Source organism: Rhamphochromis longiceps, linkage group LG6 (assembly GCF_057381845.1).
Source record: "Rhamphochromis longiceps isolate RC_006_pf linkage group LG6, R_longiceps_female_GT1.1, whole genome shotgun sequence".
NCBI classification, from domain to species: domain Eukaryota; kingdom Metazoa; phylum Chordata; class Actinopteri; order Cichliformes; family Cichlidae; genus Rhamphochromis; species Rhamphochromis longiceps.
Genome location: NC_140562.1, coordinates 27,970,029 through 27,986,736, shown reverse-complemented (window position 1 = coordinate 27,986,736; position 16,708 = coordinate 27,970,029). Strand labels below are relative to the sequence as shown.

The 16,708-nt window shown below is 41.3% G+C and overlaps 2 protein-coding genes across 5 annotated transcripts; both read left to right on the top strand.

Annotated features, from left to right (window-relative positions):
* The first annotated feature begins 560 nt into the window (after positions 1 to 560).
* On the top strand, positions 561 to 8,295 carry LOC146668174 (uncharacterized). 4 transcript variants are annotated; one of them, XM_085410022.1, is made up of 6 exons: positions 561 to 786; positions 1,154 to 2,308; positions 3,208 to 3,315; positions 4,232 to 4,349; positions 5,023 to 5,133; positions 7,917 to 8,295. In XM_085410022.1, the coding sequence occupies exons 1-6, from the start codon at positions 738 to 740 to the stop codon at positions 8,089 to 8,091; spliced, it is 1,716 nt and encodes a 571-aa protein (XP_085266148.1). In that variant the 5' UTR covers positions 561 to 737; the 3' UTR covers positions 8,092 to 8,295. The 4 variants fall into 4 exon arrangements, with proteins under 4 accessions (XP_085266148.1, XP_085266146.1, XP_085266147.1 ...); XM_085410020.1 differs by having other exon boundaries at positions 3,013 to 3,315; positions 5,026 to 5,133; XM_085410019.1 differs by having other exon boundaries at positions 562 to 786; positions 3,013 to 3,315.
* A 1,485-nt stretch (positions 8,296 to 9,780) lies between these two features.
* On the top strand, positions 9,781 to 15,615 carry tyrp1b (tyrosinase-related protein 1b). The gene is made up of 9 exons (XM_085410018.1): positions 9,781 to 9,911; positions 10,806 to 11,161; positions 11,408 to 11,516; positions 12,307 to 12,520; positions 12,887 to 13,091; positions 14,324 to 14,491; positions 14,798 to 14,977; positions 15,059 to 15,205; positions 15,289 to 15,615. Exons 1-9 carry the CDS (start codon positions 9,898 to 9,900, stop codon positions 15,492 to 15,494), a joined length of 1,599 nt encoding a protein of 532 aa, XP_085266144.1. The 5' UTR covers positions 9,781 to 9,897; the 3' UTR covers positions 15,495 to 15,615.
* The last annotated feature ends 1,093 nt before the right edge of the window (positions 15,616 to 16,708 follow it).

Below are 16,708 nucleotides of genomic sequence, written 5' to 3'. Positions count from 1 at the left end.
GAAACACCTGCTTCCAATTTCCTTGGATTTCCACACTAATCATGCAATCAAGAGATTGAATAGAAACACCCTAGATGCAACAATAGGAAACCATAAGGCATCACTGTGCTGTTCGACATCCTAGCTGTGCACATCGGACTGATAACAGAGAACTGGGCATCTTAGTAGAAACAAATGCTTTATATAATAAAAAACCTGGTAACATAAGGGATTTTTTTCACTCTGTAAACTAACTCATTAAATATTTTTAAATATTGTGAAATTTTGTTTGTAGTCTTTTGGGCTCCAACTCAGCTCTGCTTTCTCTAGCACTGTTTCAGGCCTAAATGGTTGCATCACTCACACTCTCCTTATAATTGCTCCTCCAGAGTTCACTGTGTGTGTGACATGCCGTCCATGCTTCACCACAACCCTTGTAAGAGCCTCAAAACCATTTAGCGCTGCGGTGCTACTTCATCTAACGACACCATAGGGACACCTGGTGGTACAGAGAAACCTTGAGGTGACAATATTTAACATGGCAATGTTTGTTTTCCACCCTCCCTCATTTCTTCGTCACCTGCTGGGATCACACTCCATTTGGGTATTTGCAGTCCAACCAAGTCTCAGTGTATGTCTTGTGATGGTGTACACACTCACACTTGGCATTTTGAGCAAGATTTCTAGAAACAAAAGACATTAAAAGGATCTTCCTGGAAATTACTGTGATTGCTTTGGAGTACACATTTGGAGTACACATGGAGTACTGCGCTTTGAAAGGATTCCTAGTGGTTTTAATAATACAAGGTAGGGAGGTAGTAGATAGGTGTGATTATGTATACAGAGATGTTCTGATGAACGAGTCACAACTGCTTACTGATTCCAAACCACTAGTTTAATTAACTATAATCTACAAAATGAATAAATAATAGTATGACAAAGTGAAGGAACAAGTATAAATAGATGTGTTTAGATTTGATTCACTGGCAATCTGAGATAATGCTACCACATATACTTTATATGTTCATTACATGTGAAAATGTCATGCATATTATATACAAAGATGTAGTAACTAGTCCTTAGGTATATTAAATTATCAATATTCATCACTATCAAAAAAAAAATTAAATGTCATTAAACGTACTATATTCCCGTTTGTTCACTGTGTACTTAGGTCTGATGACCTCTATCCAGTCCTCCACTGAGGGCACCCACTATGGACGGACCTCACCACAGGAACCAGAGCTAACCTTTGCAGGGGTGGCACCAGCAGTACTGTCCCCTCCTAGCCTGAAGGAGGTGCAGCAAGCTGTGCAGGAAGCCTCAGAGCAAGTGGAGGGTCGTAGGACAGAGGAAGTGCTGAAACAACTGCTGGAGAAGGTGGTGGAGGTCGCTCTCGGACAAGCGGATGGAGGGAGTGATGCAAAAGTGGATCCGGGCACAGTGCAGAAAGCAGCTGAGGAAGAAGCTGACTTTGAGGCAGAAGTGCTGGAGCAGAAAGTGGAGGATGAAAATATGGGCATCAGTGAAGAAGATGCTGGTGTTGAAGAGAAGCAGGATGAAGCAGGGGTGGATGCATCTGAAGATGTAACTGATAGAGGAGTTGTCATGGAAGAGCATGAAACAGCAGCTGGATCTGTGGAGAAAACCACAGCAGGTGTAGAAACTGGAGTCAGAGAAGCAGACACTGTGAGGGTTATTGATGAGACTCTAGGAACTGAATTCAGTGATGAGGTTGTAGAAGGAGTTGGAGCCACTTTAGACGAGACAGGAGAGGATTCAGCTGTAATGGCAAAAGTTCAGGAGGACAACAAAGATCAGGCTGTGCTTTCAGAAGAAAAAGGTGCAACACTAACAGAAATACAGGAGACAAAGGAAACTCTGGATGTTGAGGAGGTGGCAGTACACAGAGAGCCTGAACTCAATCTTGGAGAGGCTGATGTGGAACAAATAGGAGATAAGAAAGAAACTTGGCTAGACAAAACAGCAGGTGAGACAATAGCGCTGCTTTTGGACAATTATCAGATAGAAGCCACACAAACTGCAGTCAGAGAGCCAATACTTGAGGAGGAAGATGTAAACATAGCTAAAGAGCCAGATGGACCAGAAGAAAAACAAGAACAAGGTCATTTAGTGGAGGAAGGAGCTTCAGTAGAGGTAGAATTAGGAGGTACAACTGTGGGGGAAGCAAAAGTAGATGACAGAGATGGAGAGAGTGTGATCAAGAGGAAATCAGTGGTGCTCGTGAATAAAAGAGATGGCCAAAAAGAAGCAGAAGAGGAGCAGCTTGCTTCGGAGACTTCAATTGACAGTACAAAAAAGGATCAAGGTGAGGTGGAGTTGCAAAAATGTAGAAAATGCACAGGAACTGAAGTGTAACCTACACTAAGAAATAAGGTTTCAGTCTATAATCTTTCATCTTTTAGACAGAGTAAGTTTTATCTGTCATATTAACTTTAATCTTAGTTCATCTGTCTCTGTTAAATATCTGAAATGCAGAATATCTAGAACCAGCTCATAATTTGGGTCACAAAAACTTAAAACTGCCATGGTCTTTAAAATTGCATTTGCATAAGACTCAGCAGATTTGGTTGAGCATTGCATTGTGTGCATCATAACATACTTAAAGACCTTAAATTAGGACTATAACAGCTTTTAGTGCAACAAAAAAGGCTGGTTACTAGACTATGTCCGAAAACCCCTATAATGTAAATAAGAATATTTAACACTGGCTAGTCCTGCTCTGTTTACTCAGAAAATCTGACATTTCTACTCTGAGTACATTGATACAAACATGAATCCTTTACCAGTTTAATCCTCCATTCCTCTACGGTCATTGGTCATTGAGACCTATGCAAAAAAGAAAAGACACTTTCTGCTACAAATGCATACAAATCACGACCCATCAGGGTCTTTTAGCTATGGCACATCTGTACTTTATTCTACATTCCACTGCTCCACTTGACAAAACCTTAGTCTAGGCCTCTACTCTTCATTTTCATGTGTGTGTCACATACTAAACCTCACTTCTAGATGTGGTGGGGATCTCTGGCCCAGAACCTGATGGTGGTGCTGAAACCACCATATTGCAGAGCTCTGAGAACCAGGCTTCCACTGTGGATTTATTCCTCATTGATGTGGAGACTGAAGAAAGAAACCTAGATGATGAGAAATTTAACAGCAATGAGATCATCACCCCGACCAATGACCTTTCCCTGTATGACCCAGCTGATGCCCATCCTACACTGGATAATTTTATGAATGATGATCTAGCCGAACACCCGAGGACTGAAGGAGAGGCATTGGGGGAGACCAATGAGCTAGTTAAAGATCCAGGTAAAAGCTAAACTTACAGTATAGATAACTATGTATTTTACATAGCCCAAAGACATGCATGGTAGATTGATTGGTGATTGCAATGTGGTCTTTGCGTTTGCCCTGGGACTGACCTCTCTAGGCTTTGTTGCACCTTTTTGTCTGTGTGTGTGTGTGTGCGTGCGTGCGTGCGTGCGTGCGTGCGTGTGTGTGTGTGTGTGTGTGTGTGTGTGTGTGTGTGTGTGTGGTGTGTGTGTGTGTGTGTGTTTTTACAGCAGTCTTACAATAGCAGCTGTAACTTTTCCCTCCAAAAGTCATATATTAGATTTGCTGTAGTTCTCAAACACTTTTAGAAACACATCCTAGGCTATAAATAGTTTGGGAAATATTCAACAGGAGATTTGTTTTTTTCCACATTAAAAACTTGGGCAGAATAAAGAAGAAGAAAACAGATCATTATCATGATTCTGCCAGCAAAATATGCAGATGGCCAGCTTGATGTTTTTCCATTCCACTGAGCAATTGTGCAGGCTAACTATACCCTAACTGGTGGGGGAAGACCAGAAAGTTTGGACCCTCCTGTCACACAGGCTACAACATGCTGTTTTCTGCCTCTTGTATTTGCTTCATATTTTTTGTAGGAGCCAGTGCCATTAGACACATGCCAGTTTGGGCTGGCACAATTTTACTGGCAGATTGTTTAAAATGACGTAGCGGTGGCAAAAAACAAAAGGTCTTTTCTTCTATGAAAAACCATCATGTATAATTAGACTGCACATATCCATATAAGAGCTTCCTGTTTGTACATTTGCTGGACACTTTGACATACTTGTGGCTGCCCATCAGCCACAAGTATGTCAAACTTTGTATTAAATCTAATGCTTCCACCTGCTCTGCCCTGCAATTTATCTCTCTCTGCCTTATTGTATCTGTTTAGAATCAACTGAATTAGGCTTGGAACCATGGAAAATCGGAGCTGTTACTGCTGCAGTTTTCCTGGTTTTGCAGACTGCTGTCATCATTATCTATATCGTCAAACGTAGTCACAAAAACAAGTAAGTTGCACCAGCTTCTGTGTACTTGATCTACAGGAACATTGATTCAAAACAGTTCTTTTATAGCCCCTGAGTTCCTAAAATTACAGCTCTAATCTTTGCTTGTTAGCAAAAATGCTTTTCTTGTTAATCTCTGGCCAGCAGTATTCCTTTAAAGCCTGCCTTCCATTATTATGCTTTGATTAGGTTAGACTACACATCAAACAGCCTCATTTTAGAGTACATTTCTTTTACAACACAAATTTGTACAATACCATTGCATGAATATCTGTCTGACTCAGTATTTGTAAAGCAGACTCCCCTCCTTTTTTAATTACTTTTGTGAACGTGAATGCAACTAACATTTGTTGCATTTGCACTAGTGTCAGCCACCTTCCACTTCTTTTTCTCTGATATCCGAAACAAACCATTTGATTGCTACCTGTAACAACAAAAGTGCTACAATCACAGATGGGACTCAGAGCAGAACTGGCACATGATTGCTTTAGATGTTGCCTGAGCTCAAGGTAACATTTCAACACTGATACATGATGAAATCAGACCACTGTATCCAGTGTTGGGTCAGAATTTCCTCCTCTGTTCACAAAAGAGAATGGTCTTGCTTCAGTTATATACTTGGCTACTTTTTTAATAGTGATAAAGGGATATTGTTTATGTGTTTGTGTGCGTGCAGCAGCCTGCCCCGACAGCGTGCATGTGAGGAAGAGTGTGTTGAACCAGAGGCAACTACAGGAGATGACTACAGTGATGATACACTGCCTGCGGGCAATGGTGACCCTCAACAGTATGTTCTCACCAGTGTTTCTTGCAGTGTTATAGATGCGTACAGCACACATGAGAGTATCTGCAAAAATAAAGGAAAGGGACAACATTAAGAGTCATAAAATGCTGCCAGAATTGTGTCATTTTGCAATCTAACACAACCTAACACACAATCTTCCACAGGTGTTTATTTGACTTGAGATCTGCTGACTGCAAAGTCGCATTCAAAACATTTAATATACAGTGTTCACATTCTTCTTTAAGCCTGGCCTTTTTCTCTCTTCCCAACCTTTTTATTTTTTCTTACACTGCTCAAAAGAAAATTAAGGTAATGCTTCCTTTTCACAGTATAACACAGAGCCAGTTAAACTTCAGGGACATCAATCTGTCTTGTTAGAAATCATAAACCATTGTGAATCCAATTCACTTGCTTTGGTGCAAATGAAAATGACAACAGGCGTACTGCAGAGGCAATAACAAGACTCCCTAAAAACAGAATGGTTTTCTTATCCCCCCCTCCTCCCTTTTTCCTAGTTTTTCTATTTGTTAGTGTCCTTGTTACTGCTAGTAACATGAGACAGTACCAGCAGTCAATTCAGGACACATCCATGCTTTCCACCATAAGAAGGTTCACTGTGTCTCCCTGTACAGTCTCAGAACTGAGAAAGAGATACTGACCATTACACAAGAACAGCTTTGCAGGGCTTCGACCCAGTAGCATGACTGGTATCAGCTCTTTTGCATGATAGGACCACTGCAAGAGCCCTACAAAATGATCTCCAGTGGGCTACTGACCAGACTCCATGGACATGGCATGCATTAAGTGATCCCTTAACTTTTTTGAGCTGTGCATTTATACAAAGTGACATCTCTTAAACTATTTTAGGACTGACAAGCAAGCAGAAGGTGCAAACAACCTTCACAGATGCGGAATTAAAATGGAATCTTAACTTTAAACTTTAAAAATAATCGAATGCAACAAAGCTTAAATTTTATTGGCAGCCTTCGCTAGGCTTCATCACAGATTACAAGATACAAGATTTCACTGATTTCTTTCCTCAGCTACACTTACTTACTTTTCCATTGTGACCTGCCTAAATATCATGTACTGACCTGCATAGGAGGTCAGGAGCCACCAGTTGTGTGCTTCTCAGCTGATTCCCTCTTGGCGCTTTTATAGTGTAATAGCCCCGGGATTCTGCTCAAAATGTCACATGAGAATGTGAGTCCCGTGAACCAAGAGCATTACTGGCTAATACCACTGCTTTTGCTAATCAGACCGGTGGGCTTGGCTCAGTAATTAAGCTACAGTTGTGTGCTTGCAGTGAGAGACCATGTGAAAAATATGCATGTGGTGACAATCAACTGTAAACAAAGAGATTGAGAGTCTGTGTATTTGTGTGTTGCTTCAGCGAGTGAATGTGTATAAGACACAAGTAGAAATGTGATGCCTGCCTTGCACAGACAATAACAAAGCAACACTGAATTATTAAACAGTCGACACAGTAATTTTGAAATGTGTCCTTGTTAAGAGACTTTGCAGCAGCAGTGACAATCCAGTCGTCATCAGAAGAACCTAAATTCCTGTTAATAGAAAACAAAATTTGCTTTTTAAATACTTTTTTGGTTTTTAAACTCTTTAGCAATAAATGTTTCCCCCAAAAAAAGTATTTCAAGAGTCAAGGTGGCTGTAAACAACTGTACCTGAACAAAAGATGCTGGGACAAAGTCTTTGGTATTGCATTGAACTTGGTGTCCATGAGGTTTCACTTGAAAGGACGGCATCTGTCTTTGGCGCACAATTCAGTGGGTGCTTGGCTGAAATCATAGCCGCAGAAAAAAGATCGTACTTCATTATCCTTGGAACTTCAAGCAAACAGCTCAACAAAAAACAAAAACAAACAAACAAAAAACTCCACAGTGCTCTAAAATTATTTTTCAGTGAGCTTTAAACTGTAACCCAAATCCAGCTCCTATCTGAGTGACTGGTAGTTTCAACACGATCACCTTTAGCCTAGCTATTTCGGCCTAACAGGCCCCACTCTCTTATTAAGTCTTCCCATCCATATTGAATGTTTGCCTGCCACACTTGAATGCATGATGCACATCACCTTGAAAGTCAGAGACAAGAGGACAGAAATGTCTTAATATCCATTTGACAATAACCAACGTAAACCTCACCCGAGCCCAACACAAAACCCAAAGCAGCTGTGTGAACATTAAACTCATCAGGCATTCTGGGTAACGTGCAAATATTCAGCACCCAGGCAACATAATGGAAATGCTCTTAGGACAGCCGCATTGTTGCCCTTGAGGGGTAGTCTACTAGGACGTATTAAAAATTTCAGCCAGGACGGTATCCCCTGCAATTATTCAATAATGTCAAGTGATCTGTTTGTATCTAGGTGTGTCATTAGCTCCCAGGTATCTCATTTCAGCACAGTTTGTAAGCTTCTCCATCTGGTGTGGAAATCATTAAATAAACAGACCTTCCAGTGAGAATATTAGCATTCGCTTAGAGCGGCATACTTAACAGCAGTTTGACAACCATTACGAACAAGCCATTTGAAAGTGTGTTCCGATTTCATCGCTTGAAAGGTGCCTGTCTTTGTTTTTGCGTGAAGCAAAATAGATTTTCTCATTTGTGTGAAATTTATCCCATTTTCCTGCTAGCACTAACCTAATATTATACCATTGTACAACAATGTGAGTTGTTCCTGTTATCAGACGGCTGTATATTTTCTCCTTTTTTCCTGTTTCAACTGGTCTAATCACTGCCAACTGCTCTTTTGTCCTTTCCACCAGGATGGCTGCAGTTGACCCAGCTAATATGGCTTCAACCCTGGCCAAAATAAATGACCAGCAAGGAGATGAGCATGCAATAACTATGTCAGACCTCCCACCCAGCTCTACAGATGAGTGGGCCAATATTGGACCAGGACCAAATTCCTCACAAGACCTCAGGACTTCCTTTCTCTAGGGGGTCCAACTGTTTCCTCATTCATGCTATATCTAAATTAAGCTCACTGAGCACAAAAATTTCATACCCTAACCAAACCCAGTAGTGACTGTCTCACATTCCCAAGTGTATTAACTACTGTATAATCATCTTACACTTAGTGCATATGACTTTATTTGTGTTTTTGCATGTGTAAATAAAATAAAAAAAAGCCTAACAATTTTGGATTTTGGCATATATGACTGTGTGACTGAGTGAACAGAGAAACGTGTGTTTGAAAATACTGTGTACATGTGCAAGTGTGCAAATGTGATAAACCTTTTATGTATCTACTGCTGTCTAGTAGTTTGATGTCTATAAACACTTTAGGCTGCACTGGAATTGTTGAGCAATGGTTTTCAAAGTGGCCACATCGCTCATGCTGTACAAAGCTGCTGAACTGCCACGAGCAATCATCCCATTTTATCAGCAAGTCTGAAGTCTGAGAATGCTGGCTGCAACATGAAGTGCCTCATCTGAAAAGTCTTTAAAATGTAAAACGATTTTTAAAAAATGGATTTGTTTTTTATTCTGCGTCAGTCTTGACTTGTGTATTATAAGTTTTGCTTTGAGTAGAACAAAATTAAGTGTCCAAAGAAGCAACTAGATCCATAAACTCCAGTGCCGGGTTCCACTGGCCACCACAACCCTGCCCCTATCATAATTTTCTCTTCCCGTCATTCTTCTGCAAGTTTATCATCTGACCTTTTTTTTCTCAGAACTGTGCAGGCTCTTTCAGAGGATTTCTAAAAAACACTCATCTGACCTTCATGTTCTTGAGTGTAACCGGTGGTTTGAACCTTGTTGTAAACCCTCTGCGTTTCATGTTTGTAGACGTTAACAATGATATCACTAATATTTTGAGAGTGTTCCCAGCTTGGTTAGATTTTTTTAAGTTGTTTTTCTTAACAGTTGAAATAATTCTGTCATCATCCACTTTATGCATGGTCTTTCAGGCCTCTTGGGTTAGCTGTGTTGGCAAATGCAGAAATCCTTTTTAGAATGCACCAGATTGTTGATTTGGCCACTCCTAAAGTTTTTGCTGTCTCTCTGTTAGATTTATTTAGATTTTTTTCAGAGTGATAAGTACCTCCTTGTCTACAGAGAAAAGTGACAAAAATACAAACTTAGGACTTTGAATCAACTTCAGATATTATGTTTGCTTCATTTATCATGAAATAACAACAAGCGACCAGGCCTCGTGTCACCATGAAACCGCTTGTCAGTCAATTGTCCAATTATTTTTAAGCCTTTGAAAACGAGGGACTGTGCATAAAATTTGCTGCATCTCCTAAAGTGCTAGTGTAAAAATACTGTAAAACTGCTGGAATTAAAGCTAACAGTCTGTACTCAATCACGTCTTGATTGCTTAATTTGAAAATCGTCTTTTGGAGTGTACAGAAACAAAGTGAAAACAAACAAAAACAAAACAAAATTATGGAACTAACTTCTACTTACGTACATGATTTACATAAATGTAGAACTTGGCTAAAACCCCAGAAATTTTCTCTTGTAAGACTTCAGCATGAATGTCATCAAATATTTGTGTGAGTATCCACAGTCTGGCGTCATTTGGTCCATGATCACAAGGTTCATGAATGAGTTTTTGAAAAAACTCAAGTACCCTCAAGTGTACACGTGTGTACGGTATGTGTGTGTGTGTGTGTGTGTTTCTCCTTGCACAAGCTCCACAAAGGCCTGCTCATGTGCTCAATAGCTATTTAAGACAGAGAAGGGCAACGGGCTGATTCTTGGGGGGGACTTCAGTTCTGCAAACAGAGGAGCAGCATGTACAGTCAGAGGTAGGGGAACAAATGATACTGATTCCTTTTTCACCAAATGAACTGTAGAATCCAAAAAGTCATACAACTCGGCGGTATGACTGACTGCTTTAGCGCCTTTACAAATTAAAAGTGCATATTGGACTAATGCGCTACATCTTTACAGATGAAGTGAAGTTTTGTCTCATATGATGTTACAGAGCAGATTTTCACAGAACCCAGCAGGTGATGCCGACTAGTTAAGTCGTGCATTCAAATATTTGTAATATGCTCAAACATGTGGAGCTATTCCCCCTTTTATATTGGTAACATTTCTTAGGTGCTGTTTTGTTGTTAAATAATTGCTCATAATAATTACAAATTATTAGCCACTCCTTCATTCATTTCTAATCAACAAACTTCAAAAGGCACAAAAGGCATGCAAATCTAACTGCAAAAAAAAGGAAGAAAAAAGAAAAAAGGTTCAAGCAAATCATTGCCTGCTGTCTATTGTTGAAAGCATTTCTGAACTTGTAAGAGTTGAAAGCTAATGGCTTTGTGAATTATAAATAATGACTTGTGCTGCCTGCAGGGATGTGTAAGAACTGAAGTTTTGGAATAATGTTAAGACAATTGGCTTTAACAAGAGAACACGTACTGAGTAAGTTGTTCTAGAGCTTAATTTCAGTGGATGTGGCGTGTATGTGGGGATGTTTTTTTTTTAATCTTCATCTTGCTAAATGTGTTCTGGGACGGTCACTGGTCCTTCACAACCGTGAACAAGACAAGTCCTTTCAAAAAGAAGGAGGCCTGTATAACAGCAATTCTCAACATGTAAAAGATTTCCACGCACTTTGTTCCAACCTTGTTCTCACATCTAAATTACTGCATGGCCCTAAAAAACTCCTTACTTCACCTCATTCTCTACTTTATCAGCTTGTGGAGTGTGGGTTTGGTGGGGACCTTGTGTGCCACGCTCACCTTGGCCCAGTTCCCGAGGGAGTGTGTCACTCCTGAGGGGCTGCAGAGCGGCCAGTGCTGCCCATCCCCTGCAGGGGTAGCAGGAGACGAGTGTGGCTCCAGCACAGGAAGAGGCCAGTGTGTGACCATTGAGGCTGACAGTCGGCGCCATGGACCTCAGTACCCTTATGCCGGGCGCGATGACAGAGAGAGGTGGCCGCTGAGATTCTTCAATCGCACTTGCCGGTGTAATGGGAATTTCACCGGCTACAACTGTGGGCGATGCAGACACGGGCTAACTGGACCAAACTGTGATCAGAGGATCTCTGTGGGTAAGAGAGCAGATGCTTTTTTACGACCTAAAAATTCACGACGACTTAAAATTTCTATCTTCTACCGTGTCCTTCAAGATTTCACAGGTCTACATCAGCCTGGGGAATGAAGGCAGCATTTATTGCTAGGAGCAGGAAAAAAGTGTTAATTTTTAATAGCACTTTCTTTTCTCTACTCTTCCTTCGTTTCCCCCACACTTTAACAACACTTCATTCTCTCTCTTCACCCCATTAACTTCTCCCCAGTAAGGAGAAACATCATGCAGATGAGCACAGCTGAGAAGCAGGCGTTTGTAAATGCTCTGGATCAAGCTAAGAGGACTGTCCACCCTGACCTCGTCATCTGTACAAGACGGTATATTGAAAAAATAACATGATAATCAAGCTGAATACAATTAGATGATTTTAAAGGGTTGATTTTTACCTTGTAATTCTCTGGTCAACAGTGATTCTAAACACAGTATGTTTTGCCCAAGGACCTGCACGCTCAGACTCAGCTGAGTCGGTTGAAAGAAATATATGTGCAGTATCTGTGGCTGAGCCACATGCTGTGTTTTTGAAATTATTTGTAAAATCAGAGGATTTCTCATGGCAGCTTTCTTTAAAAGCTGTAGAAAGTTGAGCAAATGATTACTTTTGGCACGAGTAAAGGGAATTACAGTCTTCTGAATCTGTGAATAACCTCCTTCTAAATCAGCTGAGGACTGCAATTGGTTAATTTTTGAAGCCATTCTTGACTGCAGCTCAAAGAAAATCTCTTAACCTCTGGATCAGACAATTAAAATTCCCCTTGTTATTAATGGTCATGCTCAAGATTCTTAGTTACATGCCACATAATGCATTGCAGCTACAGAGAATAAAATATGTATTAATATCTATATATCCATTAGTGAGTTATTCACCAGTACCATCCCCAAGTTCTGAAGCCGTGTTTGAATGGATCAGTGAAAACAAAATTGTGAAAAACACTTTGTAGAGCTACTAAGATTACAAAGCTTTATGCAACAGCAGAGCATTTAACACATGCATAGTTCATCTAAGGCCACGCATTCTCTTACTTCAAATCAATCAGGGTGAATTTGGAGGATTCAGGCAGGGCAATGTGGAGGAAAAAATACAACGTGACATTCATCCTTTATCTTTAGGTACCAGGAGTTGTTTGGGCCTGATGGCAACACCCCACAGTTTGAGAACATCACCATTTATAATTACTTTGTTTGGAGTCACTACTACTCTGTCAGTAAGACGTACCTGGGGCCAGGCCAGACCAGCTTTGGAGGTGTAGACTTCTCCCACGAGGGCCCAGGTTTTGTCACCTGGCATCGTTTTCATCTGCTGCAACTGGAGAGAGACATGCAGGTGAGCAGAGAGAAGGCAGGGAGAAAGAGGGGTGGTAGTGGAAAAGAGGAGAGACAGCAAGCTTCTGGGCTGATAAAGAAATGGATGAGGAGGTTAGGATAGGAGGAGTGGTGATGGAAAAATAAAAGATCTGACACTGAGTGAAAAGCTAGCCGGAAGGAGAATGGGTTAATGCAAGGAGGAAATAAAAAAGGCAAAACAAAAGCAGGAATATATAGGAAGGGGACAAAAAAATAGGGCGCATAAAGGACAAAAAGAAAAAGGACCAACCTGCATATTTTTCTAATAAACAATTCAAGAAAGCAGTTTGTTTACAGACAGTCCTTCCCTGAACACCTGCCTCCTTCCCCTGTTCGATCTTCACAGGACATGCTGGGCAACCCCACCTTTGCCCTGCCCTACTGGAACTTCGCCATTGGAGGCAGCGAATGCGACATCTGCACAGATGACCTGCTGGGAGCCAGGAGCACATTTGATATGAGCTCCATCAGCCCCAACTCTGTGTTCTCACAGTGGAGGGTCATCTGCGAGAGTGTGGATGACTACGACACTCTGGGCACCATCTGCAACAGTAAAGACAGTCACGGAAACACACACTATACCTCGCCGTGCAGCCGAGCGCTGCTGACATACAGCATCGTCTCAGCTGCATCAGAAAAGAGGGCAAAGAGCTCATAAAGAGAGCATGTAGAACATAGGCTGCTATAAATAATAGCTCACAGCTGTTGTGCTAAATTCGATATTGCTCGCTATTACTTCAGTTTGTTTGAAACTGCTCTAGTTGTTAAACATCGCCTTTTCTGTTGCCGTGTGTAACTGGAGTACTACACACTGCATCTCTAAATACTGCGGTTTGAAAGATTTTTTTGTTTTTATTCAATCAGCCTAGTTTTTCAGTGTTAATTCCTGATTGGTCACAAGATTTAACCTAGAATAAGAGAATTGTTATTCAGTATTAAGATAACGCTGCGTAACCTAGACTTTAGGTGATCAGATTTGCAGGGATTGGCTCTCATTCCGTACTGGCACCAGATTACAAGCCTAATTCACTACCTTTCTTTCAGTGTTCAAATGCACCTAATTTATAAAGGATTTGGTTTTCATTCGGAATAGGCAATCATCTTTCCCCGTGGAGCCTCAACAACAAACTTATAAAAAGAGGTCATAAGAAAAAAAAGTGTTTGGTAACAGGTTGAACACGTGAGTGGCCAACATGTGAGTGATCTATCTTGTTATTCCCCCCAGAGAGTCATGACAGGCCTGGTATTTCCTGCGTCAACAAGCAACATCTCCTTAACTGGGTTAAGGGGGTTGCCTCATTTGTGCATGCGCTTGTTGAAGACAGGAATCTAACAGTCTACTGGTTCCTTTGATCTGAGGGAATAATCTTCAAACAGACAGACAACTCGGTTATGTAGCCTTCTGTTTATGTGCTTGTGTGTAGGAGAGAAAGCCTGAAAAAAGAGAAAGACATCATACATGCAAGAGAGACAAAAAAAGAAAAAAAAAAACTTCTGTTCAGTCACAAAGCTCCCACTCACTACTGTTGACTTTTATTGAATAATTAAAAAAGAAAACTGCCATCCTGTCATGTTTAAGGCTGATCAAACTAGTAGAGTCTCCCACACAGAGTTAGAAGGTGGTTAAATAATACATTTTCAATCAATCCATATCTGTAGGGACCTCTGGCTTGTGCCTGATCTTAGGTCTTAGTGTGCCAGTAATCAGAAGTTATCTTTATTATTTTAAACTAATTATATTTCACTCAACCTAGTTTTATTGAGTCCTTTCTTCATCTCCAAGGCACAGAGAGCAGTCCCATCAGGAGGAACCCAGCAGGCAACGTGGCGCGGCCCATGGTGCAGAGGCTGCCGGAGCCCAAAGATGTGCTGGACTGTCTGGAGATCAACACCTTTGATACCCCTCCTTACTACTCCACCTCCTCCGAGAGCTTCAGGAACACCATCGAAGGTGATCCACATTCAACATGACTCATAGGTTAGAGCCAAAGCAGTAGTTGAGATTTAGCATTCTCCCATCAACCCAATCCAAGGAAATATTCAGTTTCACTTGGGCTCAGCTCAGAAAATAAAGCTGCTGAATACTGTGTGAGTGTATAGATGAAACACAAAGCCAGAAAAACACTCACTCAATCCTCCACCCACATGCACATATGGTTAGCTCCAACACAACATTTGTTGTTCCTAATTTTGGTCAATCAGAGTCTTCATTAAACGTTTTCCTTTTTTCTCTCCTTTTTTGTTCCATAATTTCAAGGCTACAGCGCCCCCCAGGGGATGTACGACCCAGTGATCCGCAGTCTTCACAATCTGGCCCACCTCTTCCTCAACGGGACGGGTGGACAGACTCACCTGTCGCCCAATGATCCCATCTTTGTCTTGCTTCACACCTTTACCGATGCAGTCTTTGACGAGTGGCTCCGCAGGCATCAACCGGGTACACCTTTGCGAATATTCAAACAACAAAATTCACTTTGGAGAATGAATGGATGGATTGACATATTCTTCACTCTCTCAGGTGACACTGTTTACCCCGATGAGAACGCTCCCATTGGACACAACCGCAGGTTCAACATGGTTCCTTTCTGGCCGCCTGTCACCAATGCTGAGATGTTTGTGCCTGCCCCAGAAAACCTGGGATACTCATATGAGGTCCAGTGGCCGGGTGAGAAGCAGAGAACGTGTAAGCATGTGCAGATCCACAAAATCCAGGAATTGCTCATAACCGTCCGCTCTTTTCCCTCATAGCTCGTACCTTCACTCTCTCTGAGATCATCAGCGTAGCCGTTATTGCTGCAGTGCTGGTTGTGGTGGTGGTTGGTATCGTCATAGCCTGCGCCATGCGTTCTCACTCTTACAGCTCTGCCGAGGCCCTGGAGCCGCTGTTGGCAGAAATTTACCGACGCTACTCAGAGGAAGACCGCAGGCTGGACAAATCACAGTCCGTTGTCTAACATTTTTGATCATCTTGAGAGGACCCAACATTTACATACATAAATTTGCCTTGTTTTCCTTTTTTTAATTATTCCTCCATTTCTTCTAATAAAGGTGAACTGGTTTTGAGCCCAGGCATAATTGTGTGTCTGCATTTATGAATTGAAAAGCGGAGAGGGTCTGGCGGATCTTTTGTTGAGCACATCCAGTAGATTTTCAGACTGCAGCCAAGATTATAATAACTGCAAGAGCTGATATCCAGTGCTCAGATAAGTACACAGCAAGCATAGGAGCAGCTACTGGGACTGAACCTTCCAAAGCTACATGTCAGAGCTACACTATTTAGTGACTCCACCTCGCTGCCCATTTTCAGCTGACAAATATAAGTTTATCCGTGCAGATGAAATGATGTCTTTCTATAGGAATATGCTTCTATTCCTTTTCATTTTTTTAAACTTTTAACTCACTCTGTTTTTGTGTGAACAAGCAGTATTTTATGAAAACACCACAGGCCTTTTTTGCCGCAGGCATAAATTTGCTTGTCTCAAGCCTCAGGCCAACTGGCAAATCACACCACTTAGACGTAATGTTACTTCTCAAATCAAGCCCATGCAAATTTCCATGTGTTCAAAACAGCAGATGTACCGCCCTCAAGTGGATCTAAAGGATTACTGCGAAAGGAGGAAATCGTTTTTTTTTTTTCTTCATTTACACTCGTATCCTAATTTTTTAAACTGCATGTAGGGAATATCAAAGACAAAACTTAATATGACTTTAAGCGCACCGTGGAATTTTAAATCTCCATGACACCATAAAACTGCTACACTGTCCACACCTATAAGCTATTAAAAAAAACAAAGCAGCGGTCGAGTACCCTCGAGTTGTAAGACTAGTTTGCCCTTTTGGCGCAGATTTATTACTTTTAATTTTTATAACTGTGGCTTTTTTGGGTGTGTGTGATAGTTTTACATACATAATATCGTTTGCCTTGAATAAATAAATAATCCTGTCCTGTCTGTCACAAAAGGCGGCCACCTGTCACTGCATGCCTAATTACCACGAAGGCGCACAGTATGCACAATTTATGATCCTACGTTGCAACTTTGGAGGCTTACAGCAAGTCTTCAAGCTCGTACCTACAGCAAGGGCGTCATGGAGGTGGAGGGTGGAGATGCTGTCTGATCTTTTTGATGTGAAGCTGCATTTTCAGCAGAAACTCCCCATCCCAAAACAA